Source organism: Andrena cerasifolii, chromosome 5 (assembly GCF_050908995.1).
Source record: "Andrena cerasifolii isolate SP2316 chromosome 5, iyAndCera1_principal, whole genome shotgun sequence".
Classification (NCBI taxonomy): domain Eukaryota; kingdom Metazoa; phylum Arthropoda; class Insecta; order Hymenoptera; family Andrenidae; genus Andrena; species Andrena cerasifolii.
In genome coordinates, this window is record NC_135122.1 from 4,778,881 (window position 1) to 4,803,191 (window position 24,311).

The 24,311-nt window shown below is 37.2% G+C and overlaps 2 protein-coding genes across 6 annotated transcripts in view; one reads left to right on the top strand and one right to left on the bottom strand.

Moving 5' to 3' along the window:
* The window catches only part of Cnc (NFE2 like bZIP transcription factor cap-n-collar), a 168,931-nt gene that overhangs the window by 132,650 nt on the left and 11,970 nt on the right, over window positions 1-24,311 (top strand). The gene's annotated exons all lie outside the window — the stretch shown is intronic.
* Vas (ATP-dependent RNA helicase vasa) lies at window positions 45-6,197 on the bottom strand. Its single transcript, XM_076813032.1, has 4 exons — window positions 6,016-6,197; window positions 2,810-2,862; window positions 770-2,686; window positions 45-676 (listed from the first exon to the last, which is right to left on the bottom strand). Exons 2-4 carry the CDS (start codon window positions 2,855-2,857, stop codon window positions 599-601), a joined length of 2,043 nt encoding a protein of 680 aa, XP_076669147.1. The 5' UTR covers window positions 2,858-2,862; window positions 6,016-6,197; the 3' UTR covers window positions 45-598.

The following is a 24,311-nucleotide window of genomic DNA, read 5'->3' on the forward strand; positions in this document are numbered from 1 at the left end:
AAAGAATGTTTAGCCTTGCAAAAAGATTAAAAAATAAACAACTCTTCATTTCAACTTTTTTATTACAAAAAGAAACGTATAAAACACTTAACATAATATTAGAGAGTATCATTTTATAAAATAAAATATTGTCTTCACGATTTTAGCTCGTTATAATGTACTCTTAGAAACTAACATTTGTACGATCAGTGGAGAAGTACGATAAATTGTATCGAGAGATATACATATATATATATGAAACGATTCTTATAATTTATCATTTCTTAAAGTTGGACTCTTTGCATCAAGGTAACATTGAATTATTTCGTATTTATCCTATTTCTAAAGATGAACGCGATACGGTCTACGTTTCATTACAATGCGCTATCCATGATTAGCCAATCAAGTACAAACAAAAAGAAAATTAACTGAAAAACATTACTACCGTTATGTATCGATGTTTCTTTTATATCGTCGTAAACCGATATTTGCGAGTACAGCGAGTTGTCCGTAGTAACTTCGACTCGATGAAATCAATAAAAGCTAATGAATTTGAATAATAATTCAATCTAATCTAATGAAATAATACAAAGAATGTATAGGCCAAGGAACAAAGTTTCTACCATGCTTCTTCTGCCTCTTGTGGTACCGATGGTGTGTAGGCTTCTTCACTGTATGGTTCTCCGCCGGTTTCAAACTGCACACAGAGAGGACAAAAGGAATGTTAGAATTCGTTTTAATTGCAGTGTTTAGAATATCGATCGAAATATGAGTATAAAATTTTACGTACATCTCTGACGTCTTCTCCTCCGAATTTGTTCCCTCTTCCAGGCATGAAGTTTCGACTCGCATTTCCACCCATTAGCCAATCTGGAACGGGTTGGCCTGCCTGTTTCAATATTCTGATCAGATCACTTCTTAGCGGTGCGTCGTCATCAGGATCAAAGAAAGATGTCGCTCTTCCTCGATTGCCTACACGGCCAGTTCTTCCAATTCGATGAACATACTCATCGATCGTCTTTGGCATATCGTAGTTTATAACGTGGGCCACATTTTTTATATCCAACCCTCTAGCGGCTACAGCTGTAGCCACTAGAATAGCCATTTTCCCACTTTTGAAGTCAGCCAACGCTTCTTCTCTTTGCCTTTGTAATCTGTCACCGTGAATGCTAGTAGTCGGGTAATTATTTTCGGAAAGGAAGGCTGCAATAAAATCCGCTTTTCTCTTCATCTCAACGAATACCAAGGTGCCTTTTATTACCCCAGCGTCGTTTTCTCTTTCTAAAACTTCTTTAAGCATATCCTTCTTCTTATTTCTGGCAACTTCGTAAAAATTCTGCTCGACATCTGCGCAGGCTCCGCCCACAATGCCAACTGCTAAGAATAAATAATTGTTTAAAAATCTCTTCGCTAAGTGTTGCACTTCATCCGGGAAAGTAGCCGAAAACATTAGCGTCTGCCTTTCACCCAAAGGTACCATAGTCTCGTGATCTACCATCCGCTCGATGTTGGACAGGAATCCCATGTCCAGCATACGGTCCGCTTCATCCAACACAAGAAATCGTACAGAACCGAATGCAATTCTTCCTCTATCCAAGAAGTCCAGTAGCCTTCCAGGTGTTGCTACAAGTATGTGACAGCCCGAAGTAAGTTTCCCTCCTTGATGAGTGACAGATGTTCCGCCATATGCAACTACTGTCTTTAATATGGATTTGTGTGAAAATTTAACAATCTGTTGCCATATTTGGATAGTAAGCTCGCGGGTGGGTGATACAATGATAACTTGTGGCTCGCAAGTTGATCCTATCACTAAGTCAACGGGCTTGTCCAACAATGTGTTTATAATGGGAACTGCGAACGCAGCAGTTTTCCCTGATCCTGTTTGCGCGCAAGCCATCAAATCGCGACCGTCCATTATAATTGGTAGAGCATGCTTTTGCACGGGCGTCGGTTTTGTGTATCCCGATTTCTTGATGTTCTCCAGGATGATGTTTCTAAGTCCAGCTGTTTCGAAAGTGTCTATCGGCGGAGGTGGATTCTCACCGCTTACTTTGATCTCGATGTCATCGTACTTCTTAAAATTAATGCCCATTTCAACTCCATTTTCGAACAGAGAATTTTCATCAGTAGGCAACTCGGGGGGAATGTATATTTCCCGGGGTTTCTGATCTTCCTCGTTGCCATCGTTATCATTTTGTCCACCAAACTTCCCTCTCTGTCTGTCACCTCTGTCATTTTGATTATCCTCGTTGTCATCGCCGTCGTTTTCATACTTATTATATCTTCCGTAGCTACCACCTTCATCGTCACCATCCCTGTTCCTGCCTCTAAATCCTCCACCCCTGCCTCGATCGCCGCCTCCCCGGCCTCGATCGCCGCCCCTGCCTCGATCACCACCTCCCCTGCCTCGATCACCTCCTCCCCCTCTTCGATCGCCTCCTCCTCTGCCCTGATAACCACCACCGCCTCTACCTCCTCTTCCTCTGAAATCTCCTCTGCCACCTCTGCCTCCTCCTCCACCAGACAATCCAAAATCATTACCATCGTTATTAGAGCTCCAAGGATTATCATCATTATTTCCATCATCGTTGCCGCTGTCTGGAGTGAAACCTTTGTTGCCGCTAGCCCATGGCGGCGCGTCACTGTTATTATTGTCCTGAATTACAAATCCACGACCTTTTCCATAGCTACGTCCACCTTCGTTGTGCTAATTTAACAGCAAGACAAATAACAAATTTAATATAAATATACCGTATTAGCAGAATTTATTCAAATATTGTAGTAGCAAATGAGGATGTATAAATGCTAAAAGAGGAATACATATACTCACAGTTTCTGAATTCGTGGAAAACGTACTTTGACCCCATTCGTCATCCATTGTATCTAATTTTATAAAAAGAGATCGTTAGGATACATTTTTGAGAAGTGATAGAATTAAACAATTATTTTATTCTAGGCTGTTACAGTTTTGTTGCAATTTATCGCAATGGTGTTTCAGAACTCTAAGTACAAAGCTTGGAAATATAAAAAAATTCATATGGAGAAACAGAAAAGTCTTGATGGAGATAGATCTGCAAACTAATTATTCAGATACTTAGTTATTTAAATAAAATGTACAAGTTCGCATAACAGAACTTTGCAGTTAACTATTCGTAAAGGATAAAACAAATATAGATTCACAATCAATCAGAAAAACCACAACTATCTTGGGAAGTCTCTGCACTATTGAAGATGCAAACAAAACCATAATCAGATATTACCTGTTAAAGTATATATTATCCAGTTCTTAAGATGTAATGTAATTTTACATAGAACTATGACTTTACAATCTGACCAAAAGACTGAATGACTTAGAAGTAATTAACATGGATCTACGGGCGATACTTCCGAAAATCGGTCAAACCCGATTGGGCTGAAATTTTGAAAATAACTTCATTTTGCATAAAAATAACGTTTGCAAGAAGGATTTTTGGCGACTCAAATTTTGTTTTACCATTTCAATGTCGTTCCCTACCTTACCGATCGCGACTTATCTCTCTTCTAGGTAGACGCCTTCAACAATAATAAAACATCCCCCTGAACGACCGATCAGTATGAAGCTGATATCTCTTTCTAAGTTGATCTCTGTTTTATAGATTTTAGGAGATTAATAAGGAGATTGCGTTGAATAACTGTTGTATCAGATTCTCCGCTCTGTCGGTAAGGTAGGGAACAACATTGAAATGGTAAAACAAAATTTGAGTCGCCAAAACTCCTTCTTGCAAACGTTATTTTTATGCAAAATGAAGCTATTTTCAAAATTTCAGCCCTATCGGGTTTAACCGGTTTTCGGGAGTACAGCCGTTAAGTCTTTAAAACTGTCCTTAACGGTAATAAATTCTAAGTCGCGAAAGAAGGCAACTACAGAAAAATCAGATGTGAATGGAATAATTTCAAAGGTATGCTAAAACTGTGCACGAACAATAGCTTTCAAGATTAAACTCCCAAATGTATTTTTTTTAATATTACATTTTGCAATAATTGGCAGAAAAAGCATATTTAACAGCTCGATGTTAAACCTTTGGAAGACGAATGGTGGATACGGTCGCGTAAAACGAATGCAGGGTTAGTTTGACCCATAGCAACATTTCTATGGTAAACGGGTTTCGCGAAAAAATTGAATATAAAATGAATTAATCCCACATAAATACGTAATAAAAAAAATATTCGCGTACATACAAAAAAATAGGTATATCTCCTGTATGATTTTTACAAATAATGTTACTGCAATTTAGGTATCTTATACTATATTTTGATCAAAATGTGATCGACTTTGTCAGAGTTGGATCAAAATGACCCTGCATTCGTTGCACGAGGGTTAAGGATATTATTAACGTGCCACTTGAAAGTACATCCAAATTTCGTTTACGCGGCTACAAGTTTCTAAACGTCTCAAAACAAAAATGATACTCTAGTCCTCTCGACGTGACCTTTTCAAGGGCAAATTCTAATTCCCTCACTTTCTTTAACCTTCCTGAACTCGCGTGATTTTTCATTGCAAAATGACTCACGTCGGTCTGTGAGACCGTGTTTTACGCGTTGAAGATATGATATTCATTCTGTACACTTTCCTAAAATTATTTTTTAATATTTATTCAGGGTTATAACACAATAAAAAACTTGCACAAACTAATTTGGAAAATATATATTTCTTCCTTTAGTAGTCTTCCGAAACAGTCTTCAATAATTTGAACTTAAAACTAGATTCCGCGGGTGTACGGAAGGAAAGCTACTGTTGTCATCCTAAGAACTATTTAGGAAAGTATAAGGCGCGGGGGGACCGGGCCTATTAATGATTTCTGAAAAACGAGCGAATTTTGTATTTGCAGGTCTGTGAGACACCAACACGCGAGTTCAAGAAGGTTAATCGCAAACTAGACTCAATCAAATTTCAAAAATATTTCATACTGGGTACCGTCAAGGACCCAGTTCCTGATCAGAACCCAATTCCTGATCAGTTTAGGGAAATAAACCAAATAATAAGCTTCTTATGATACAAATTTGTTCTAACAAATTATTAAATAATTATGAAGTGTTTTGAAATTTATACGCAAAATTTGATAGCTCATGGTAAAACGTGTGAAAGTGATTAGAAACTGCTCCCTTTGCATTTTTCACTTTCAAAGTTAAATTGTAAAATAATTATTAATATGTGTGCACTTTTTTTAATACCACATTAAAGATAAAACATAGATTTACTGAAGTAGCAAAAAATCTTTTAAGTTTGGTTAAGTTTTCCCTTTACACGTTTAAAAATCCGCGGTAGTTACTCTTAAGCGATCAGGAACTGGGTCCTTGACGGTACATAACCATATTTATGAACAAAATTCCGGATGAAAGTTGCATGGCATTCTTTTTGTAATAAGTATAATTTGAAAGAGTATATAGATATGACAATTTTTGCCAAATATTCTAAAAACACATTGTATATATCTCGTAATACTTATTTCCATCGTAAATTCGCTTGACATATTTCCGTGTATGTTATTGTAAAATCTATCTTCTTTTATATTCCACTATTATAGCCATTTTTATTTCAACTTAACACGTGGTTCGCGAAAATATTCCGAGAGGAATCGATGCAAACATGATTAGCATATCTGCTTCTGAACGTTAAGTGACGATCATGTTTCTGATAGTAAGCAAAAAATGTGCTACAAGGCAAAAACCACTTTGTCCAGTTTCGTTTTTCGACCAAACAACGCGTAACATACTATTCGGGCGCCTCTTTCTGCGGTTATATCGGCACGAAATATTCATGTTATCAAAGGTATCAGCGGTTATATCTATAAATAATATTAATCTCTGGGTCATTTCAGAGCGTGTTACATGCACGTGTGTAAGTGACATCGAGTACTTGCAAAGTATATACTTATTCTTTAACGCGTAGTAGATACGATGACATGTGCATATCGATTAAATAAAGCATTACGGCTTACCGGTAAATATGGCCGATCAGTATTGACAGAAAACGCAGTGAACGCTGATAGTACTTACTTTTCTATTGTCGACAAAAGTTTCGGAACGAAAGTAGTTAGACCGGTGTGGTCAAACAAACAAATGCGTCGGATCGTCCTTCTCCTTGCCGGCCGAAGGATAAATGATGCCGCCTAGCCGTGAGTACAGACACGCGGACGACAGTCGACCGTTACCACAGGCGAACAAAGAACTGCAGACTAGCCAACTTAAAGGCATACGATTCTCGCGAATCAACTATCGAGTTTTGAAGCAGGGCGCACGCGCACTGCCCACCGCGCCGTATATTCATGCAGGGCCGCCTTAAGTAATAGAGGAGCCCCTGCCCTTTCTGACGCATTTCACTGGCTGATGAAAGACTATTCTAATCGCAAAATTAACTCACTAATTCAAAGCTTGTTACAAATAAGTGAACGGGTTCTTACAAGAAGAGTACATTAATTGTTTATATATAAAGGTGTTTTCATGTTTTACAACAATTTTGAAGATTATCTGTCATTTATTTCATCGTACAACGTTTTCAGCGATTGCCATGAGCTGTTATTATAGCAAGAATTCAAAAGGGTTTTTCAGACTGTTTAAATGATTAGTATTATTATCATTAGCGCTGATATAATTATGTTGTTAATTTTCGAGAATTGTGGGGGGAACATAGAACTTATCCTAAGTGCTTGGTTGAAAAGTGTGTATCTATAGGATAGTCTCGAGAATCACTTAATAATCAGTTACATTCAACAGCATCGTATTATAAAAACTTATAAACGTCGCTTCGGATAAAAGACCAATAATGCTCAAGGTCAGGTTCTCTTCTGCGCATACGGTCATGGGATTGGTTTACCAACAGTCACTGTTGTTACCCTCAACTATTTTAGGGAATACAACGCTGCAATTTACCATAAATATTTATTTTTTATTTAGTAAGTGTTTTTTTTTTATTTTTTCTACTTTCAATGCTTCCTTCTAGGAAAAGCGGGAGGTACTGTTCCTTAAGCCATTGGAGTATAATTTGCATTTAAATTCTGTGAATAATTTTCATATTAATCAATTTTACGATGCTATATTTCAAAATACCATACAATTATTTTCAAATTAACGAAAATAACTTCCGTTCCTTACCACTTCAGCGAGGAATTGATTTTATAGTAAATGCTGTGACGAGTAATAAAAATAATAAGCAATATTGAAAATAGATAATACGAATAGTTATAAAAAAAGGTATTACCACAACAATATAGCTTTATATTAAGAATGTATTATGTACATAAACCTATATTTTCCATGAAAATAACAGAAAACGGTGGGAATTACGAATGCGATTTAGTTACTATTTCAGAAAAACCTAAACTAAAAATAAGCATGTGCTAAACATATCACATTACACTATGAAAGTGATTAATTTAATACAAGCTGTTAATAACAGTAACATAAAGTTGTAAATTTACTTGATATTTTAACAGCTCGCGTTGATTTGTTACCGCTAACATTATACAAATTACATTATTTACAGATTTTCATTAAATATTTAATGTTAAATTCAAATAATATTTAATTTCATTTACAGAACAGAATGTATAAATGTTTGGTGACAAATAATGGCATAATCAGAAATAAATCAAGATTGAAGTAAATAAATTTTATAAATAATGCGAACTGAATATCACTTTCCACTTTTTTTTGGGGGGGGGGGTATACGTACTGTATATAGTAGAAGTAGATTCTTGCTAATTCTATAAATTTCTTAATAAACTTATAAGAACCTTCCAGATTTAATCATCGAATTAATATTAAGATTTCGTTATTATGTGTTTAATTAATAGAAGAACAGCGTTACTTACACATTTATTCGTATTCAAAAGCGAGAGTATTTATTTCGAATACATCTGTCAATACTTTGCCCCCATGGCAAATTATAGCACCTATGTTTTTAAACATATACGTGCAGGAAGAGATCAAGGGCACGGTCCTGGTTGGAGATTGTGGATACTCAGCCATAATACATACATACCTGGAAAGGCCTTGGTACTATGTTTCTCCAAACTATTCAAAAGAAAGGATACTACCTTTTTTGCCTGGGACCGTAATACACTTAGGGTATGGCACAAACACGTGGTTCATACAATTCAGTGCCGAGGTCGGATTAAGCATTTCAAGCTTCTCATCAGCCCAGCGACTTTCTTCCATTACAATTCTACATTCTAACGAACTTAAAACTTTGGGTACGTTCATGCTGGAGCTGCGATAAACGATCAGAGCGGCGATAAGAGCGAAGCGTCGAAATACATTATGTTGTTTTATAATGGAACTGTTTACATTGGAGCAGCGAGTAGAGTAACGCTTACTACATGGATGACCAACGATAAAACCGTCGAGAAAGAAATATTTCTTTTTCTTCGCTATTATCGCAGCTCCAACATAAACGTACGTACCCATAGAAAGCAATGTCGCGCGTGAAGAAATACTTCTAAAATTATATTATCTCATGCAATGAACCTATTATACAGGGTGTTCCATTAACTGGTGGTACAACCGGAAAGGAGGTGGTCCTGCATGAAAAATTAAGTCGAAAACACAGAATAAATATTTTTTCATGCGAGGCTCGATTTTTTTCGAAAAAAATCGACCTTAAATATTCACTGGGTGCAGGTGCATTGACTATTTATGTCTCGACTTAACGTCTCACGCTGTAGATTACTCTCTCGGTTCAGATTTCAGTTCATTGTATCGACTGACTAATTAAGAAGAAATTAAAACAGTTCGTAGAAATTTAGTTCAAACGGCAGAAATATGTATTCGGCAGAATGGACATTTTCAACAATTTCTGTAATAATAAAATTCATGTTACGTGAATATTCTGTTTTATAGTGAATTCTTGATTACTTTGAATTTTAGCATTAGTATTGAATTAGACGTTGTTTATTTGGGACCTTAGTTATTTAAACTTCAAACGTATTATTTCTTAGCTGAATAAAGCAACCATTATACAGTGCATATAGTGAGATACAGTGTAAATTTCATTAATTGTAACTTAGCTTACGTTTTATATTAAGGCAATGGATTTTTGATAAAACATGAATTTAATTTTAGGAACATAATTAATATCTAATCGCATCAAAAAATGGTGCACAAATTATTTCCAGGGTTTCCCAAACTTTTTCTGCAATGGAACACTTCGCAAACCCGGAAATTTTAACGGAACACTTAGCTTATTTTTTAGGTTGGGTAATCCCTACTAGTAGAAGATACTCTACTTAGTAGAAGATCTTTAAATGTGTTGCAGTGTATAAAACCTTTCCAAATTGTCGCGGAACACCTATTCAGGAACTGGTGTTCCGCGGAACGTAGTTTGGGAGATCCTGGGTTACGGGAAGATAGCGCGATTCGTTTATTTTCATGCCCCAGCCTCTTCACTGGTTGGCGAGTGTCATTGGACACTGTATACTTCAGTGAAGAGGCTAAGCGCGACGAATCGGTTGGGCCTGCTTAGGGCACGCATGCCTAAGTGTTCAACCCTGTTTTTCCAAAGGCGCTTTTTGGGAGTGCATGAGACAAAAGGACAGTCACAGACCTTGTCCACGCGTTGTAGACGTTCTACATACATTGTGAAGGAAAGACCGTAATTATTAAATTCTAGTTTAAGGGGTCAGTCCACTGTGGAGTCGTGAAAAATTGTCATTTTTTTAGGATTTATTTTTTAGTAAACGGAATGTCCAACGTAAATAATATTTTGCCTACTTATTAATACACTTATTGACAGTATACAAAAAAATCTATTTTGAATTTTTAACTGTTTTTTTTTAAATATATATCGCACTTTTGTGAGCGCCTTGAGAAAGCGAGGCAGTGCTGCTGCAGGTGATTCCGGGAGAACGACGCATTTGAAACGAAAAATTCAAAGTATGTCGTAATCATTATGAGTGTGGTTATCGCCGGGACCAGGATTATTTTTACTGATAAAAAATTAACAAAATGGCGGAGCCTTGAAGTTTAAGTGTCGAAATACAGTGATTTTTTCAATCATTTTGCCTTGTAAAAAGTATGAAATGGTTCATCCAAAAAGGTTTCCGTGGTCCCGGCCATAGCCACTGATGTTCTGAATAACGTGTAAAAATTTCAGACTGATTGGTCTAATAGTTTTTTTGCAATCACCTGCACCAGTTGAAAAACTGTTGTTTTGAGATAATTGCGTTTTAAGTTTTAAACCAAATTAAAAAAATTCTTGTAAAATTCTTGTTAGTAAAAGACTTTACCCTTACCTTCATATCGATGATCACCCAGATCAGCAGCAAAGATCCTCGTAAGGGATGAAGTTAAAGTATCCAACTCGTCGTATTAACCCTCAGAGGACCGGAATTTTTTCATTGAAATTGTAAATTTTATTTACTTAAAATTTATGCATATGTACCACCAAAATAACCGGCAAAGTATCCAAATTCTTCAGTGGCCACTATAGTGGCCAGCCGGGCCCTCTGCAGGTTAAGTCATTTAGACTGTTTAGTGTAAACTGTAATCACTTTACTGCATCATTTCCCAAGTGTTTAATTTAAAGACGGCTGCACGATTGTCTCCTGGCAGATAGGACTGTTGTACCCTCGTGATGCCTAACTGCGCTTCATAATTGGGAAACAATCAAGTCAAATACAGTGCGTTATTCGCGGTAAAACGATTGGAAACGATAAAACGAAACGGTGCGTCGTGAGAGCCGATATCATCAGCAGTGAAGCCGTGGTCGCCATTCCGTTATCAGCTCGTTTGTTCCATACCGTGCAATTCGTCAGAAAAATGCATGCACGTCACTTTGCATAGATGTGTAGAACGTACAAGGACGGCGCACGTAACAATGTTGAACAAAGCGGAGGAAAAAAGAATAGGGAAAAATACGCGGTTTCGCCATGCCAGTACGTACACAGTCGCGAAAAGATCGGTTTCCAGCATCATGTCTCCACGAAGCTTTACGAACGTTCAGTTTCTCAGAATATCGGGCATTGAGACGTGTGTGCCTATGTCTGCATCTGGCGGCTGGAGTATCGGGTGGTCATTTCGATTGGTGTGTGTCATTTATGTTATCTTTTCTCCGCCTGCGTTCTAACGAATCTCGCGTATCACGTTCTTCGCGTATCAAGTGTTATGAGAAAAAATAAGTCTCGTACCTTTCGCGATGGCAGTTTAAGATCCCATTTATTCCATCGGATTGAAATCACTGTAGGTATATATTGCGCTATGCCACGGTGGTATGAACAAATTTATATTTAACCGAGCAATATTTGATTCAGTACGCTTTAAAACGTATTTTATATTTAACCCCTTAACGACATATTAAATTTTAGAGAGACTTTAAAAAATGGCAACCTTTTTTATGTTTCCATTTTTCTGTATAAATGTTTGTAAACTGGAATCAAAACAGTTTTTTCGACAACAGGGTTTATTCTTTATTGTGTCGAACGTAATATCACGGAGGCGGGATTTTGAGATTGTTCGCAAGAAACGTAATGTTACGGAGGTGGGTATTGAGGGGTTAAATCGTAAAAGAAATTTTTTAGAAAATTGATCTGTTTTGCATAATATGTAAAAGCAGCATATACGATAATATACAAAAAAGAAGATAAATTTTCGGAAGCGGCAAATTTGGAGGGGCGGAAAATTTGGGGGGCGGCAAATTTTGGCGAGCAGAAAATTTTAGGGAGCGGAAAATTTTGAGGAACCGCAAATTCTGCGGAGCGGCAAATTTGGAGGAACAGCGAATTTAGGGGAGCGGCAAATTTTTGGGAGCAGCAAATTTTGGGAAGCGACCAGTTTTGGGAAGCGGCAAATTTTGGCAAACAAAAAATTTTAGGGAGCGGCAAATGTTGAGGAACGGGATATTCTGGGGAGCGGCAAATTTTGGGAAGCGGCAAATTCTGAGGAACGGCAAATTTAGATGAGCAGCAAATTTAGGGGAGCGATAAATTTTGGGGAGGGGAGAATTTTGACGCCACAAGTGTAAAGTGGTAAGAGAAAAAAAAGATGGACGCAAAGCGACGTTGCCACATTTCGCTCGCATATTTAACGCTACTTTTAACGAAAATATTATATTTCTAACTGCATTAAACATACTTTTGGTTTAATTGAATTCCAAAACAAAATATGTAGTAATAATTTTATTAGGAATAGACATGTAAATAACATTTTTGTCTACGTAATTTTTTTATCTAAGATTGGTATCACTGCAGAGCTCCCATGTATAAGCATAGGCTTACCCCTCTCGCCGCCTGCCCCGCAAGTGAGGCCACGAACCTCCTTAACAGTGTCCTGCACCGCACATTGCAAATACAGAACACACTCTAGGACAGGGGTGCACAGGGAGCCGTTTTTAGCGCCTAGCTGCGAGCAACCCGCTTGTTCCGTTGCTGAGGTTAGAATCGGTGAGGAGAACTACAGTAGTTAACGTGTGTGCTCGGAGGCTCGTAGCGTAAGTATATACATATAACTGGGTTCAAGTCACACCAAATGCACGTACACTACTGCAGTTCGCCTCACCGATTCTAACCTTAGCAACGGGGCAGGCGGGTTGCTCGCAGCTAGGCGCTAAAATCGGCTCCCTGTGCAGCCCTGCTCTAGTAACTCCAAATTACGAATTTAACAGTATCTTACACAGTTGTTAAAAAAATAGTATTTGTTTTCCTCTAGATACACCTTACGTAGTATACTTATTAGTAATGAAAATTTACAAAGGATTTAATAACCACCTTAATAATAATCAATCGGTGGCAATAATCCGTCATATCCGGCAATAATTCATTTATCAATATATATATATGTAGTAAAATGTTTAGAAATTTATTATTCCTATATTTGTGTAAAATATACCAAAATACAGTAGCGCTTCATTATTCGCACAACCACACGGGATTTTCGGTGCCTGGTCATGATTCCTATCGCGGGCTCCAGCCTACCCGAAGCAGAATTGGGCATTATTCGAATAAATTTTTAATGTTTGAACAATAATGTTCGAATAGAAATTTATTCGAATATAGTATATCATGAAATTGTGATATTATCAAATACCTATTACTGATTTGCCACTTGGCTTTATATGATTGTGTTGTACACATTATTGTGAGATACTGATAAATTCGTAACGTGCTTTTCCCACGGCGTGTTCTCAGATCTACATATCGCTGATTGGCGCATCACTGAAAAAATGTAAATTTTACAGGAAAAGCACTGTAATATTTGCATTTGACTAATAGTTGAATGCTGATCATACGATTTGATTAAATCGACTTTTTATCGGGCTATACCACTATCAATGCGATGCAGCGATATAAAGCGCGCGACAGTACACCATGGGCGTAGCGGAGGGGGGAGGGGTGGACGCTTGCTCCCCCCCCCCTGACACAGGAAAAATAAATTAATCGTTCCTCCAAAATTAAATTAGTATATTGCGAAGTAAAAATAAATTAAATTGTTAAGTAATTCCGCATTACACGACCTCGGTTATATTGCTTCCTACCTACGTATATAAATTGTAATAACAAAAATTGGTTCACTATTCATTGCCCCTCCCTTCACCGTCCTGAATGAAATCCTAGCTACGTCCATGCAGTGCACTCTTCGATGCCTCTGCAATTTGAAAATTGATCCGTTTCAAGTGTTCACAGATGTTGGAACAAAGCGTAGCTTTGACGCTGCCAATAAACGCAGCCACAGATGTTATGCAAAATTTCAATTAAACGCCTTTATGCGTTAATTAAATTCTCCTCGATTAAGTCTACTCACGGGCACGAAATCTTCTAATTCATTATTTGGATAGAAATTTTCTCTGACTCTAATATTAACTCGTTCTTATACGCCTATGAATAAGCAATACAGTCGTTGACTCGATTAAACGACAAAAACAGAGTCGGTATAACAATGATGAATATTTATACGGTGCGATGAGTGGCATATTTTCTTGGCCGAGTAGTAGACGACTCTCCATCGGCAGTGACATTGTGAAATTGTTCAGTTTATTTAAGTATGATAAAATGCGTTAACGTTACTGAAAAATGCGTGATTATTCCCAAGGGCAATACAGTATCTTACAATTAGTGACGTAACAGCGTTGTGATTTAGACGACGCACGATCGGCTGCTGAACGTGATTAAATTTCGCTGTTTACAAGCTCCGTTAGTTCGAAGAATGGCTCTCGGTATTTCCAATGTCTTTAAACGCCTCGGTAGTAAACCTACGGGGATACACCCCCTAAGGCACTTGGGTGAGACAATGATCCTTCAGCTTGTTTACAGCATACCACTTGCTTGTCAGCAACTTCGCACGTAGTAATATACCAGCTTTACTGCTCGGCTTCGCCCGAAAGAGTGACCCAAGAAGTAGCCCCTTTTTGGGTCCCACGATCTTGGGACTGAATTTTGTGCCAAATGATAGCTTATGATGAGACATCAATCACGACATATTTTCAAGTTGAGGTGACAGTTTCTAAGATATGAGAGGTGAAAGAAGTGAAAATTCATTAACGCGTCAGCCCATACGCTTCGATGTATAAACTTTTATGTCATTCCGATAATTTAAACAATTATTTCCAGGGGGTTTGCTGACTGCTAATAACGAATTTGAACTTAGATTTTCAAAATTCACGAAAAAAAATCAAGAAATATACATGTCTGTGTAGTAGGTGCGATTTTAATATATCTTCCACAATGTTGAATTGGCCATTTGATATTTTACCGCGGTTAGGTTATGTCTTTCAACTTTGAACTGTTTAAAATATTTTTTTGCTGCACGAGAGGTGTTTTTATGTAATTTTAACCCGGCAAAATTCAACGTAAAAAACCACGGTTTCAGAATATATTTTTTTAGCTTTGTAATTTTTATGTTAAAGTACAGTGTTTTAAGAATCAAAGAAAATTTATGAAATACCTTAAAATCTTTATTAAAGTTCTTTAAAAAAAATTGTAACAGAAACTCAGTCTTGATATTTTCGCAACTAGCGCCTCTGTGGTAAATTTTACCCAGTAGCGCCTCCCGCCGAGTTAATATGACCTTTTCCTTACAACAGCAAAATTGCAAATAAAAATTTCTGTTCACCCGTTCTGAGAAACGAAAGTAAGGTTAGGTTTGCAGTTACAGAGGGCGCCAGTGGGCTTCGAGGGGCACGGTAATAGGGACAAGCGTTAAATTCCTGTCCAAATTACCAGATTTACTTTCAATAGTGCTGATTTTGCTATTTTTTCATAAAATTTGAACCTTCTATGATATAATAAAGACTTTACATAATTGCAAATCATGATAATTATCAATTTATTAACTTCTGTAAAGTACGTGTTCCTTACCGTTAATCTATCGAAATCTCCATGTGCATTTTTGAAATTTTTTTACTACCCTTTAATTGTTTAAAAATGCAACCTTCTCGTTTGTAACACACACATTAATAGTTTAACTTAATTAAAAAAATATATATTCTTATTTAAGTATGAGAATTTTTTTGTACGACTTTTTTAAGGATAAGGGCGCGGTAATTGCGACATCAACCCTATTCAGAAATTTCGATTCCTTATAACAGTTATTCAGAATATCGATGCTTCATTACCGTTTCAGTCAGAACCGATACATAACAGTTTGAAACAGTTATTTTCAGAACCGTTTCAACCCCTGCTTCTTCAGATTAAATGGTAACATTTACCACATTCCTGGATAAATTACCAGCATAACTGTAGACTGTATAAATGTCACCAAACCTGTAGTCTCAAGGCGAAAATGGCATTACTGGCAACCCTACTTTTTATTCGTGTCATTATTTAAACAAATTTACTAGCACAAGTTTTCATCAGCGATGAAATTACGATCCGAGGCGCAGGTAGATCTTTGACGTTGAAATTTTGCGCGCAGCAGTCTCTCTTGCCATAAAATTTAATTGCGTCCGTAAAGTGTTTGCCAAATGACGCATGCGTGATGAAGGAAACGGGAAAATTTGTTGTAATTTATGGAAACTATTATATATATATATATATATATACATTGATATGCATCAACCGAACCTTAGAGACAGTTACCTATAATTACGCGAGCGCGTCAGCGAATGCGCAAGGAAAAACGATGCTGCGATCGTATAAGCGCGTGGTATATATACGAATGTTTATCCGGGACGTGATTTGCATCATTCGCGGGAGCGATGAGTAATGGAGAAGAAGCCGGGTACAGCGGTGACTGCCACGGCAGCACATGACGATCCTCTTCGGCTATCCGAACCCCGAGAACTTAAGCTAGGACGAACACGTACGCCCAATTATCGCTACACGTGAATACGAAAGCGCGGCTGCGAGCCGCGTATGTGTGTCACAAGCCCGCAAGTGACTCATTCCCTTCTTTTGCCATTGCATCTCGTCAGCTGATCGTAATAATAGAACGAAATTGATTCACCCGCCGCGAGGCGGTGATTCGTTTCGAGGGCGGACTCCTTAGTGGAGTAAAGGTATCTCCGAGGCAAAGGAATTATCGATTAGCCGCTTTCGTGGAAAAAACAGAGATAAGGAAAGGATATATTGTGGGTTGATAGGTAGCTGGCGAGCGAGTGAACGAAAGGAGAGCGAGCCTGTGGATTAAGCCAGGTCGAGTGCGCGTTTCTTAGCAGTGGCTTATGTTGCGTTATCGCACATTGTTCTGCGGCATTAGAAGTAATAAGCCAGCATATCACAATTTAGCAATTACCGCCAGTTATATTGTTTGTAAATACGAGGAGCCTTTTTACGATTAAACAGTGCAGCTCTGAAATCGAGATTTCTGGGAATATCGCTCTTTTAAGGGGTTACCTACCGTCAGGGGGTAGAAAAAGAATCGATTCTTTGGGAATTTATTTCAGAAAGTACATGCATATTTTTATGCAATGGTTTTTGTATTCGGATGAGGGACACTTTAACAGGTTATTAGATTATGTTTTGGTATAAAAATATTTAGTTATTGCACAATTACAACTGATTTCCCGGAAACTGTTTTTAGAAACACGTTTTGCGGTGACCAACATTATTCGGAACTGGGTTATCGCAAATGAAAAAACCAAGAAGATTTAGTTAGTACAATAGTTTATCTAGTCTTTAATCGTTCCGTTTTATGAAATATTAATCTGGGACAAAATGGCAGGTGTTTAAAGTGAAATGATCGACTTTCGTAGAAAAAACACTTATTTTTCATCCTTAAAATAAAAACTATGCATTGGAAAAATAAATGCTTAGATTAAAGACTAGATTGGAATGTCTAGAAGAAACCTACAAAGTTGCAGAAAGATTGGTGAAGCGGTTTTGAAGAAATCGTGGTCACCGGTCTAAAATCAGCTTCCGGGAAATCAGCTGTAATGTTGTAATAACTAAATATTTTTATACCCAAACATAATATAATAACCTGTTAAAGAGTACCTCGTCTGAATATAGAAACCATTGCATAAAAATATGCATGTACTTTCTCAAATAAATTCCCAAAGAATCGATTCTTTTTCTACCCCCTGACGGTAGGTAACCCCTTAATAGCGTGTATTCGATGAATAGCGCAATTGCCTTTTTTTTAAATACACCTCGTTAACCTTTAGAGGGTCTAACCACTATAGTGGCCACGTAAAAATTTGGATACTTTGCCGAACATGTTGGTGGTATACATGCATAAATTTTAAGTAAATAAAATTTACAATTTCAATGAAAAAATCCCGGCCCTCTGGTTAATGCAAGTCGAGAGATATACCAGCTGGATTCTATTGTAAATAAAATTAATATCTTGACTATTGGACATCGTATTATATAATACTGATTTCTGTGGTGAAATTCGTTACAGTTTCCTGGAATATTAATACCCGTACTCGGTGCACCGATGGAAATGTTAAATCCGTAACTTCGTGAATTGTGTAGTAAATAGAATCTCAGTTCCGTTACGTGATTCGGTAAGATTTATTTTTACCAGTTGCAGAATTTAGCTTTCTAAGAGATCATAAACAATAAACGGCATTGCGTTGTAAAAGCAGGAACAATACAAGATTAAAAAAGACGTAGAATACATGCATAAGGAAGTGCATAATATTCTTAATTAAAACAAGTGAAGTTTTAATACGTTCAGTGACATCGTGTTACTTATAAATTTTATTTTATTTCATAACTATAGATTACTCTGCGTAACCAAATTGTTTAAAAATTATTTTAAATAAGTAAGCAAATATATATTATGTACACATTTGTACATTAGTATATGTATACACTCGGCGGTATGCAAAGATCACTTGTATACATATGTGCAAAAGTTTTAGAAACTATATGCGAATAGTTTTGGCGCGACGGGTTCGATTTTGAATAAGTAGGAGGAAACCACCCACCAAAAAAATCTCCTGGGGTGCCATAGCCATCCACATATAGTTTCTAAAACGTTTTGGTGTTTTGATTTTAGAAGCACCGTTTCGTCAGCCAACTGTCAACCAGATTTTTTGCAGTGCAAAGTTACTGGCCCTGTACACTCAGCAGGGGTGCACAGGGAGCCGTTTTTAGCGCCTAGCTGCGAGCAACCCGCCTGTCCCGTTGCTAAGGTTAGAATCGGTGAGGAGAACTACAGTAGTTTACGTGCGTGCTCGGAGGCTCGTAGCGTAAGTGTATACGTAGAGCTGGGTTCAAGTCACACCAAATGCACGTAACACTACTGCAGTTCGCCCCACCGATTCTAACCTTAGCAACGGGCCAGGCGGGTTGCTCGCAGCTAGGCGCTAAAACGGCTCCCTGTGCACCCCTGAGGGATAAATTCAATTTTGTTTAGATTTTTGACTTATACCAATTTCATAATCACCGGCACATTTAATCTTACCATTAAGGTGAATGTCCCAATTTCTGCTCATATCCCCATTTCGGATCATTTCGTATTTTTCTTATTATTATATGCGTTGCGTTTGTACTATAGTTACAACAGAATAATTCTAAATTATTTAAACATTTACGCAAGTGTTGCACGAGCTTGGGGCAATATACGCATCGCTATTTTTCACGAGCAGAAATACGGATATTTAGAGCGTTATATATTTAATTACAAATTACTAATAGTTAAACATCTTGAAAAATCTTTCTTAAATAGTTTTTGAATTGGTTGATTTATTATTAAAGAATTAATCAATTACTCTGCAAATTTTGATCGCAAACAAATTTTTCACACCTTCTTTATGACGAGTTGCCTCTTAAATGGGCAGAAATTGAGACATTCGCCTTAAGAGAATTCAATCATAGCGGGCTCTTATCGCTAAATCTGTCGTATCGATCATAAATATTCTACTCGCGATTTGCTATACAGACAACTTCGGGATCCGTAGAGTTCTAGACAAGTAAGTTATTCAAGTTCGCGTATCGTTAATGTATAATAGGTGACTATTGTTATTCGAATTAGCGTTGTCATCGAAATCGTGCGACTTAAGTATTCATTTACTGCACCGATAAGAGGATTTTGACTCCTCGGCCATATAAGAATGGCGGAATAATTGACAATACCAGTGTACGCATATATCTATAACTCCAGTTAAAAGTGTTCGGTATTCAACGATACACGATACAGAAATTAATAGAAATCTCAACATAGCGTAAGATAGCATCATCGATATCTTTGTAGATGTACACTACCGCTCAAAAGTATTTGGTCAGTTGCTACATGTACGTATGATAAAGGAGAGGATAAAATAAAACTTAATATAGTTGATTATTACTTGTCCTTATTAAATTTCTACTTCTTTTTTCTTACAAGGTTTCCAAAATTTTGTTAACGCAAGTTTGTAGTACTTGTTGCACCATTAAACTTTTATTTGAAACATTTTTGTCTGCCTGTTCTACTTTGAAAGTTATACGCGAAAAAGTGGAAGTGCCAATTTGACTTTGAGGTTAGTTTTCACCCGCTTAAAGGGCGATAGGGCCCAAATGAAAGACACCATTGTTTTTGTTTTGAGTCACTCTAAAAACCCAAAAAGTTGCGTTCCCTTGTTAGTATAACACTTCTGCTAATATTTCTGTAAATTTTGAGACCTTAATATTAAAATTTAAAAATTTGATGATATTTAATCAAAAAATTGTTTTTTCCACTACTATTTGTTCAACTACAATTCACATTTCTAGAAAAAGACGAATGTATTACGAATATATAATTATCACTGAAAAGTTAAAAGATTCATAAATACGAAAATGGTAATTAAAAAATGACGCTGGGGTGCAGTGAACCCCGTGTGACCAATTTGTGATTATAAGAAGGTGTGAACACTACGGTACAATGTGGCTACTTTTGCCCCTGCACTGCAAAGATCAAGCTATTATTGTTGCTTTCTATGTGACTCAACTATTTGCACACTTTTTGTTTCCAAATTCTTTACTTATATTTGAACGATGGTAATGTTACATTTAAAATTCGCTATATCATTGGCTCGTGCTTTGTTGCCAAGAAAACGTAGGTGTTGAGCCACCAGAATCAGCAGTTGTACCTCAAAATGAGTACTCTCTACAGGTGTCAATAATAATCGAATTGCAGAAAATTCGAAAACTACTTTTAAGGTAACAAAATAAAATGAAACAACTGCTATGTGCCAAGAAATATCCAACTGGGACCACAGATGGAAAACCTTCTATTTCCCCTTTTATCAATCGTACCTATAACAAGTGATGAAATACTTTTGAGCGGCAGTGCACGTAACGCAGCTGCCACTGGCAATGAGTGTAAATATTTCAGGTCCTACGAGTAACTTTAGAACCACTTTTAGCGAATTACGAAATTGGCCTTGTAAATATTCCTAGAATATTATCATGCTCCTGTAACCGCCTTTTCATCGATAAAAAAACGTGATAATAACAACACGTTATCGTCGGATCGGAAAGTGACATGTGATCTAGTCCGCGATCGTGTTGTTTACACCCACTGATCTTGACCAAGGATATTACTCTCATAAATTGACGTTTAGTTAACATACTTGCATTTCAAAGCTGAACTGACGTTCGTGAATTTTTTGCAAAACCTCGACGTTAATGTATTTATTTTTATTGCTGATTCGCCAGCATGCTCTAACGTGGTCAAGCTTTAAATAATAAAAGCAAAATCTGTAAATGCTACCTGTTATAATCTTTCTATTTCATATTTTTAGTTAAACACTTGCTATATTTATAATTATTTCAAAAATCAAACCCAGCACCTTCGACCAACTTCTCTATTGTTTTTCGTATTTTATTAATCTACAGTTTTTATTGCGTTCTACTAAAAAAGTGAAAATATTGTTTGGTGGAGAATGTATTTGAAGAAATCTCGCTCAGAGTACAAGGGAGGATTTTGACAATTGTTTACTTGACAATTTCCAATGCCGCTACGCATGTTAATACGATTAAGCGTTTTTATCGGTTTACTGCCAATCAGTATTTACTATGTGATCACAGGCTAAAATCTTATCTTCGGTAACGATTTTGAACATCGTAACTGATAGGCCTGATGCAGTTTTACACATATGTATACCGCTTATTTGATGAGTGATTATACATAAATGTGGCGAAATGTTTACTTCACTTTAGCACTGCGTTATTTTTCCTGCACCTGATTATAATGCGATAGATGTAAAAATCGGTATGTTTCAATTTATTAGGGGTAATTTAATACAAGGACAAGAGTATATACAAAATATTCCATTGTAACGAGGGACATTATACGGTTATGAAAGATAATTCTTCTCACCATCCTTCGTGGGATTAATTACGAGACTTTCCACAAATTCATCATTGAAATCGTTTTAACCCTTCGTTGACACTCTGGGTGTGAGCCACCCATAAGCTGATTTCGACGCTCTCTGCCTTCTAATATACAAAATAAATACCTTCCTTCCAAAGCCGACTTAAATCTATTTTTTTTCTCAAAATATAATATCTGAACAATAACTCTGTAGATTTTTAGCTTCTAATATTGAAATTTGTAAAAGTGACAATTTTTTGAAGATTTCTTCGTGTTTTCTCGACATATGGTAATCTAGATTTTTTTTATTAAATATGTGGTAAAACTTCAATAATAAAAACTATTGGAGTACATTCTAGAGACCTTGGAATTGACCCATGATTTTTTTCATAACGATTGGATTCTTTAGATAAGAATGGCAGTTGTTCAAAAATTGTTCTGGGTGCGAGCCACCCAGGTATGTCAAAGTTGATCGGAGAGAGAGGTGTGTCAACGAAGGGTTAACGTTGCATTCTACAATATATGCCGCGTTCTAATGAATTAAAAAATGACAGTACTGTCACAAAGAAATCGCTGTTACCAGTGGCGGATTTAAGAGAAAAGGCCCAGGAGGTGGCAACCGTTCTGGGGGGCCCATTTTTCGGGAAAATGAGGAGGAGTTAGTTTACTAAAAGGGGGTAAGTGTACAGAAAAGTATAGAAAAAAAATATAGAGCTTGGATAAAGTCATAATTTTTTTCAAGGATGGGGTCCTGAGGGTAGGGACCCAGATGGCAACTGCTCATCGGCCGGCTTGTTAAATCCGCCGCAGGCTGTTACTCTCAAATCTATAATTGCCGGTTGGGGAATTTAAATTGCTTAAGGATTTTTTTATTGCATTTTCCGAAAGTACTATCTTTTTTTAATAAAATGCAGCTTGGTTTATAGTAAAATTCGCAAAATTGTAGATTTGGCAGCTAAAAACGTGAGCACAAAATCGGAAAATAGCCGAATTTTCAAGGGTTAATTTCACCCCCTCCGAGTGAATTTGGGCAGCAAACAAAAATTGCGTTGTATTCAGGAGGAAATCCCCTACATTTTCACAACGTTTAAGAATTTTTTGAATTTACGGGTTCGGGATCCTCCCTTGTTAGTCCCCTTAATGGGGGAAGGCCCGGCGCAAAGAATTTGCAACGAGTGTATCGTTCATGTGACATCGTACGATTTATTGTACAGCTTCGTGATAACGCTCAGTTCGTTTATCACTCCCCCACGTTCTGCGTCTTCGTTTCTTTTTCTTTTAAGATACAAATATCATTATAGCAGTCAATTATCGATTCAATATTATGTAGACAGCGCAAGTGGTTGCCGGCTGGAGGCCATGCTCGCGCAAAACGTCCTGTACCGTTGTCGCTCCAATTTCGTAATATTGTTTTCGTTGTACATTCCGCACGGCTAAGTAGCTTAAGCTATTGTATTTAACACGGCGTTTGCAGTACCCGTCATAACAAAAGGCAGGCGCTTCTCGAACGTGTCGCGTGTGTGTGCCCCACAGGTGTGCCATCTTTCGCTTCCCTATCTAGCAGCCACGCATCTTCTTCGCACACATTTAAATTTACCTTCGCCTGGTAATTAATTACCATACGTTTGAAATACTTTCCACGTTCCCCCCAGACCGTTTAGCTCGCGGTAACATTAGAATTTGTATTTTTAAGTTTAAATTTGTAGGGATGATCGGTTAAGGGCCATTAAGGGGTGAGGCCTACCTAGAACGGTCAAAACAACAAGCTTCTTTGGGAATTTTTTCTAGAAAAACTGATAAACTTTTATTATTACACATTAGCCCATTAGAAAGAGTACATCTTACGGATATTTCAGGATTTTTGGCGGGAAAAAGGATTGAAAGGTTTGTGTGTTATAGGCGATGCCATAAATGTCCTTTTTTAGGCGCTTTGCGGTGGCAAACTTAGCTCAGTGCAGGATCATTCAACATTGAAAATGCGATTTTTTTTTAGATAATATATGAAATTATCTAGGCGCTATCGGGCCCGATTTTGGACAAATTATTTCAGACAAAATGGCGGCTGTGCAAAATTGAAGCATCCATATTTGGCAAAAAAATCGCTCGTTAAAGTGTAAAAAAATCTAGGCAAAAAAGGAAAAGCTCCCGATAGCGCCCGTATTTTTAACCCTAAAATATGCCTCGACTAAATCGATGCATTAATTTTTTAGTTACTCGTGTCACCGACTTTGAAAACATGATTTTGAGGGAAACGCGTTTGAAGTTTTGGGTTCGAGCGCTACACCGATGAACACCGGATTAACTTGACACTTACAGGGAATATTTTCAAGATGTTGTAATTGAAGAAAATATAAAAATCAAAAAACCGTTTTTTTTCTCGAAAAATTCTAGGTAGGCCTGCCCCCTTAAGGAAACAGCGCCTCGCCGAAGCATCGAATTGTTAAAATTGTGAATTTAAAAGAAACGGTGCAAAATCGTCTTTTGTCGTAAAGACGGCATTACGAACGAAAACATTGTCGCGTCACGCGAAATCAACTCGGAAACCATCGCTATAAATAGTTACGCGCACGACCGCATGTGCTTTATTATCACTTGGCGAGGTTTGCGAACAGATATCGCATCCATATTTGAGATGCTTAGTC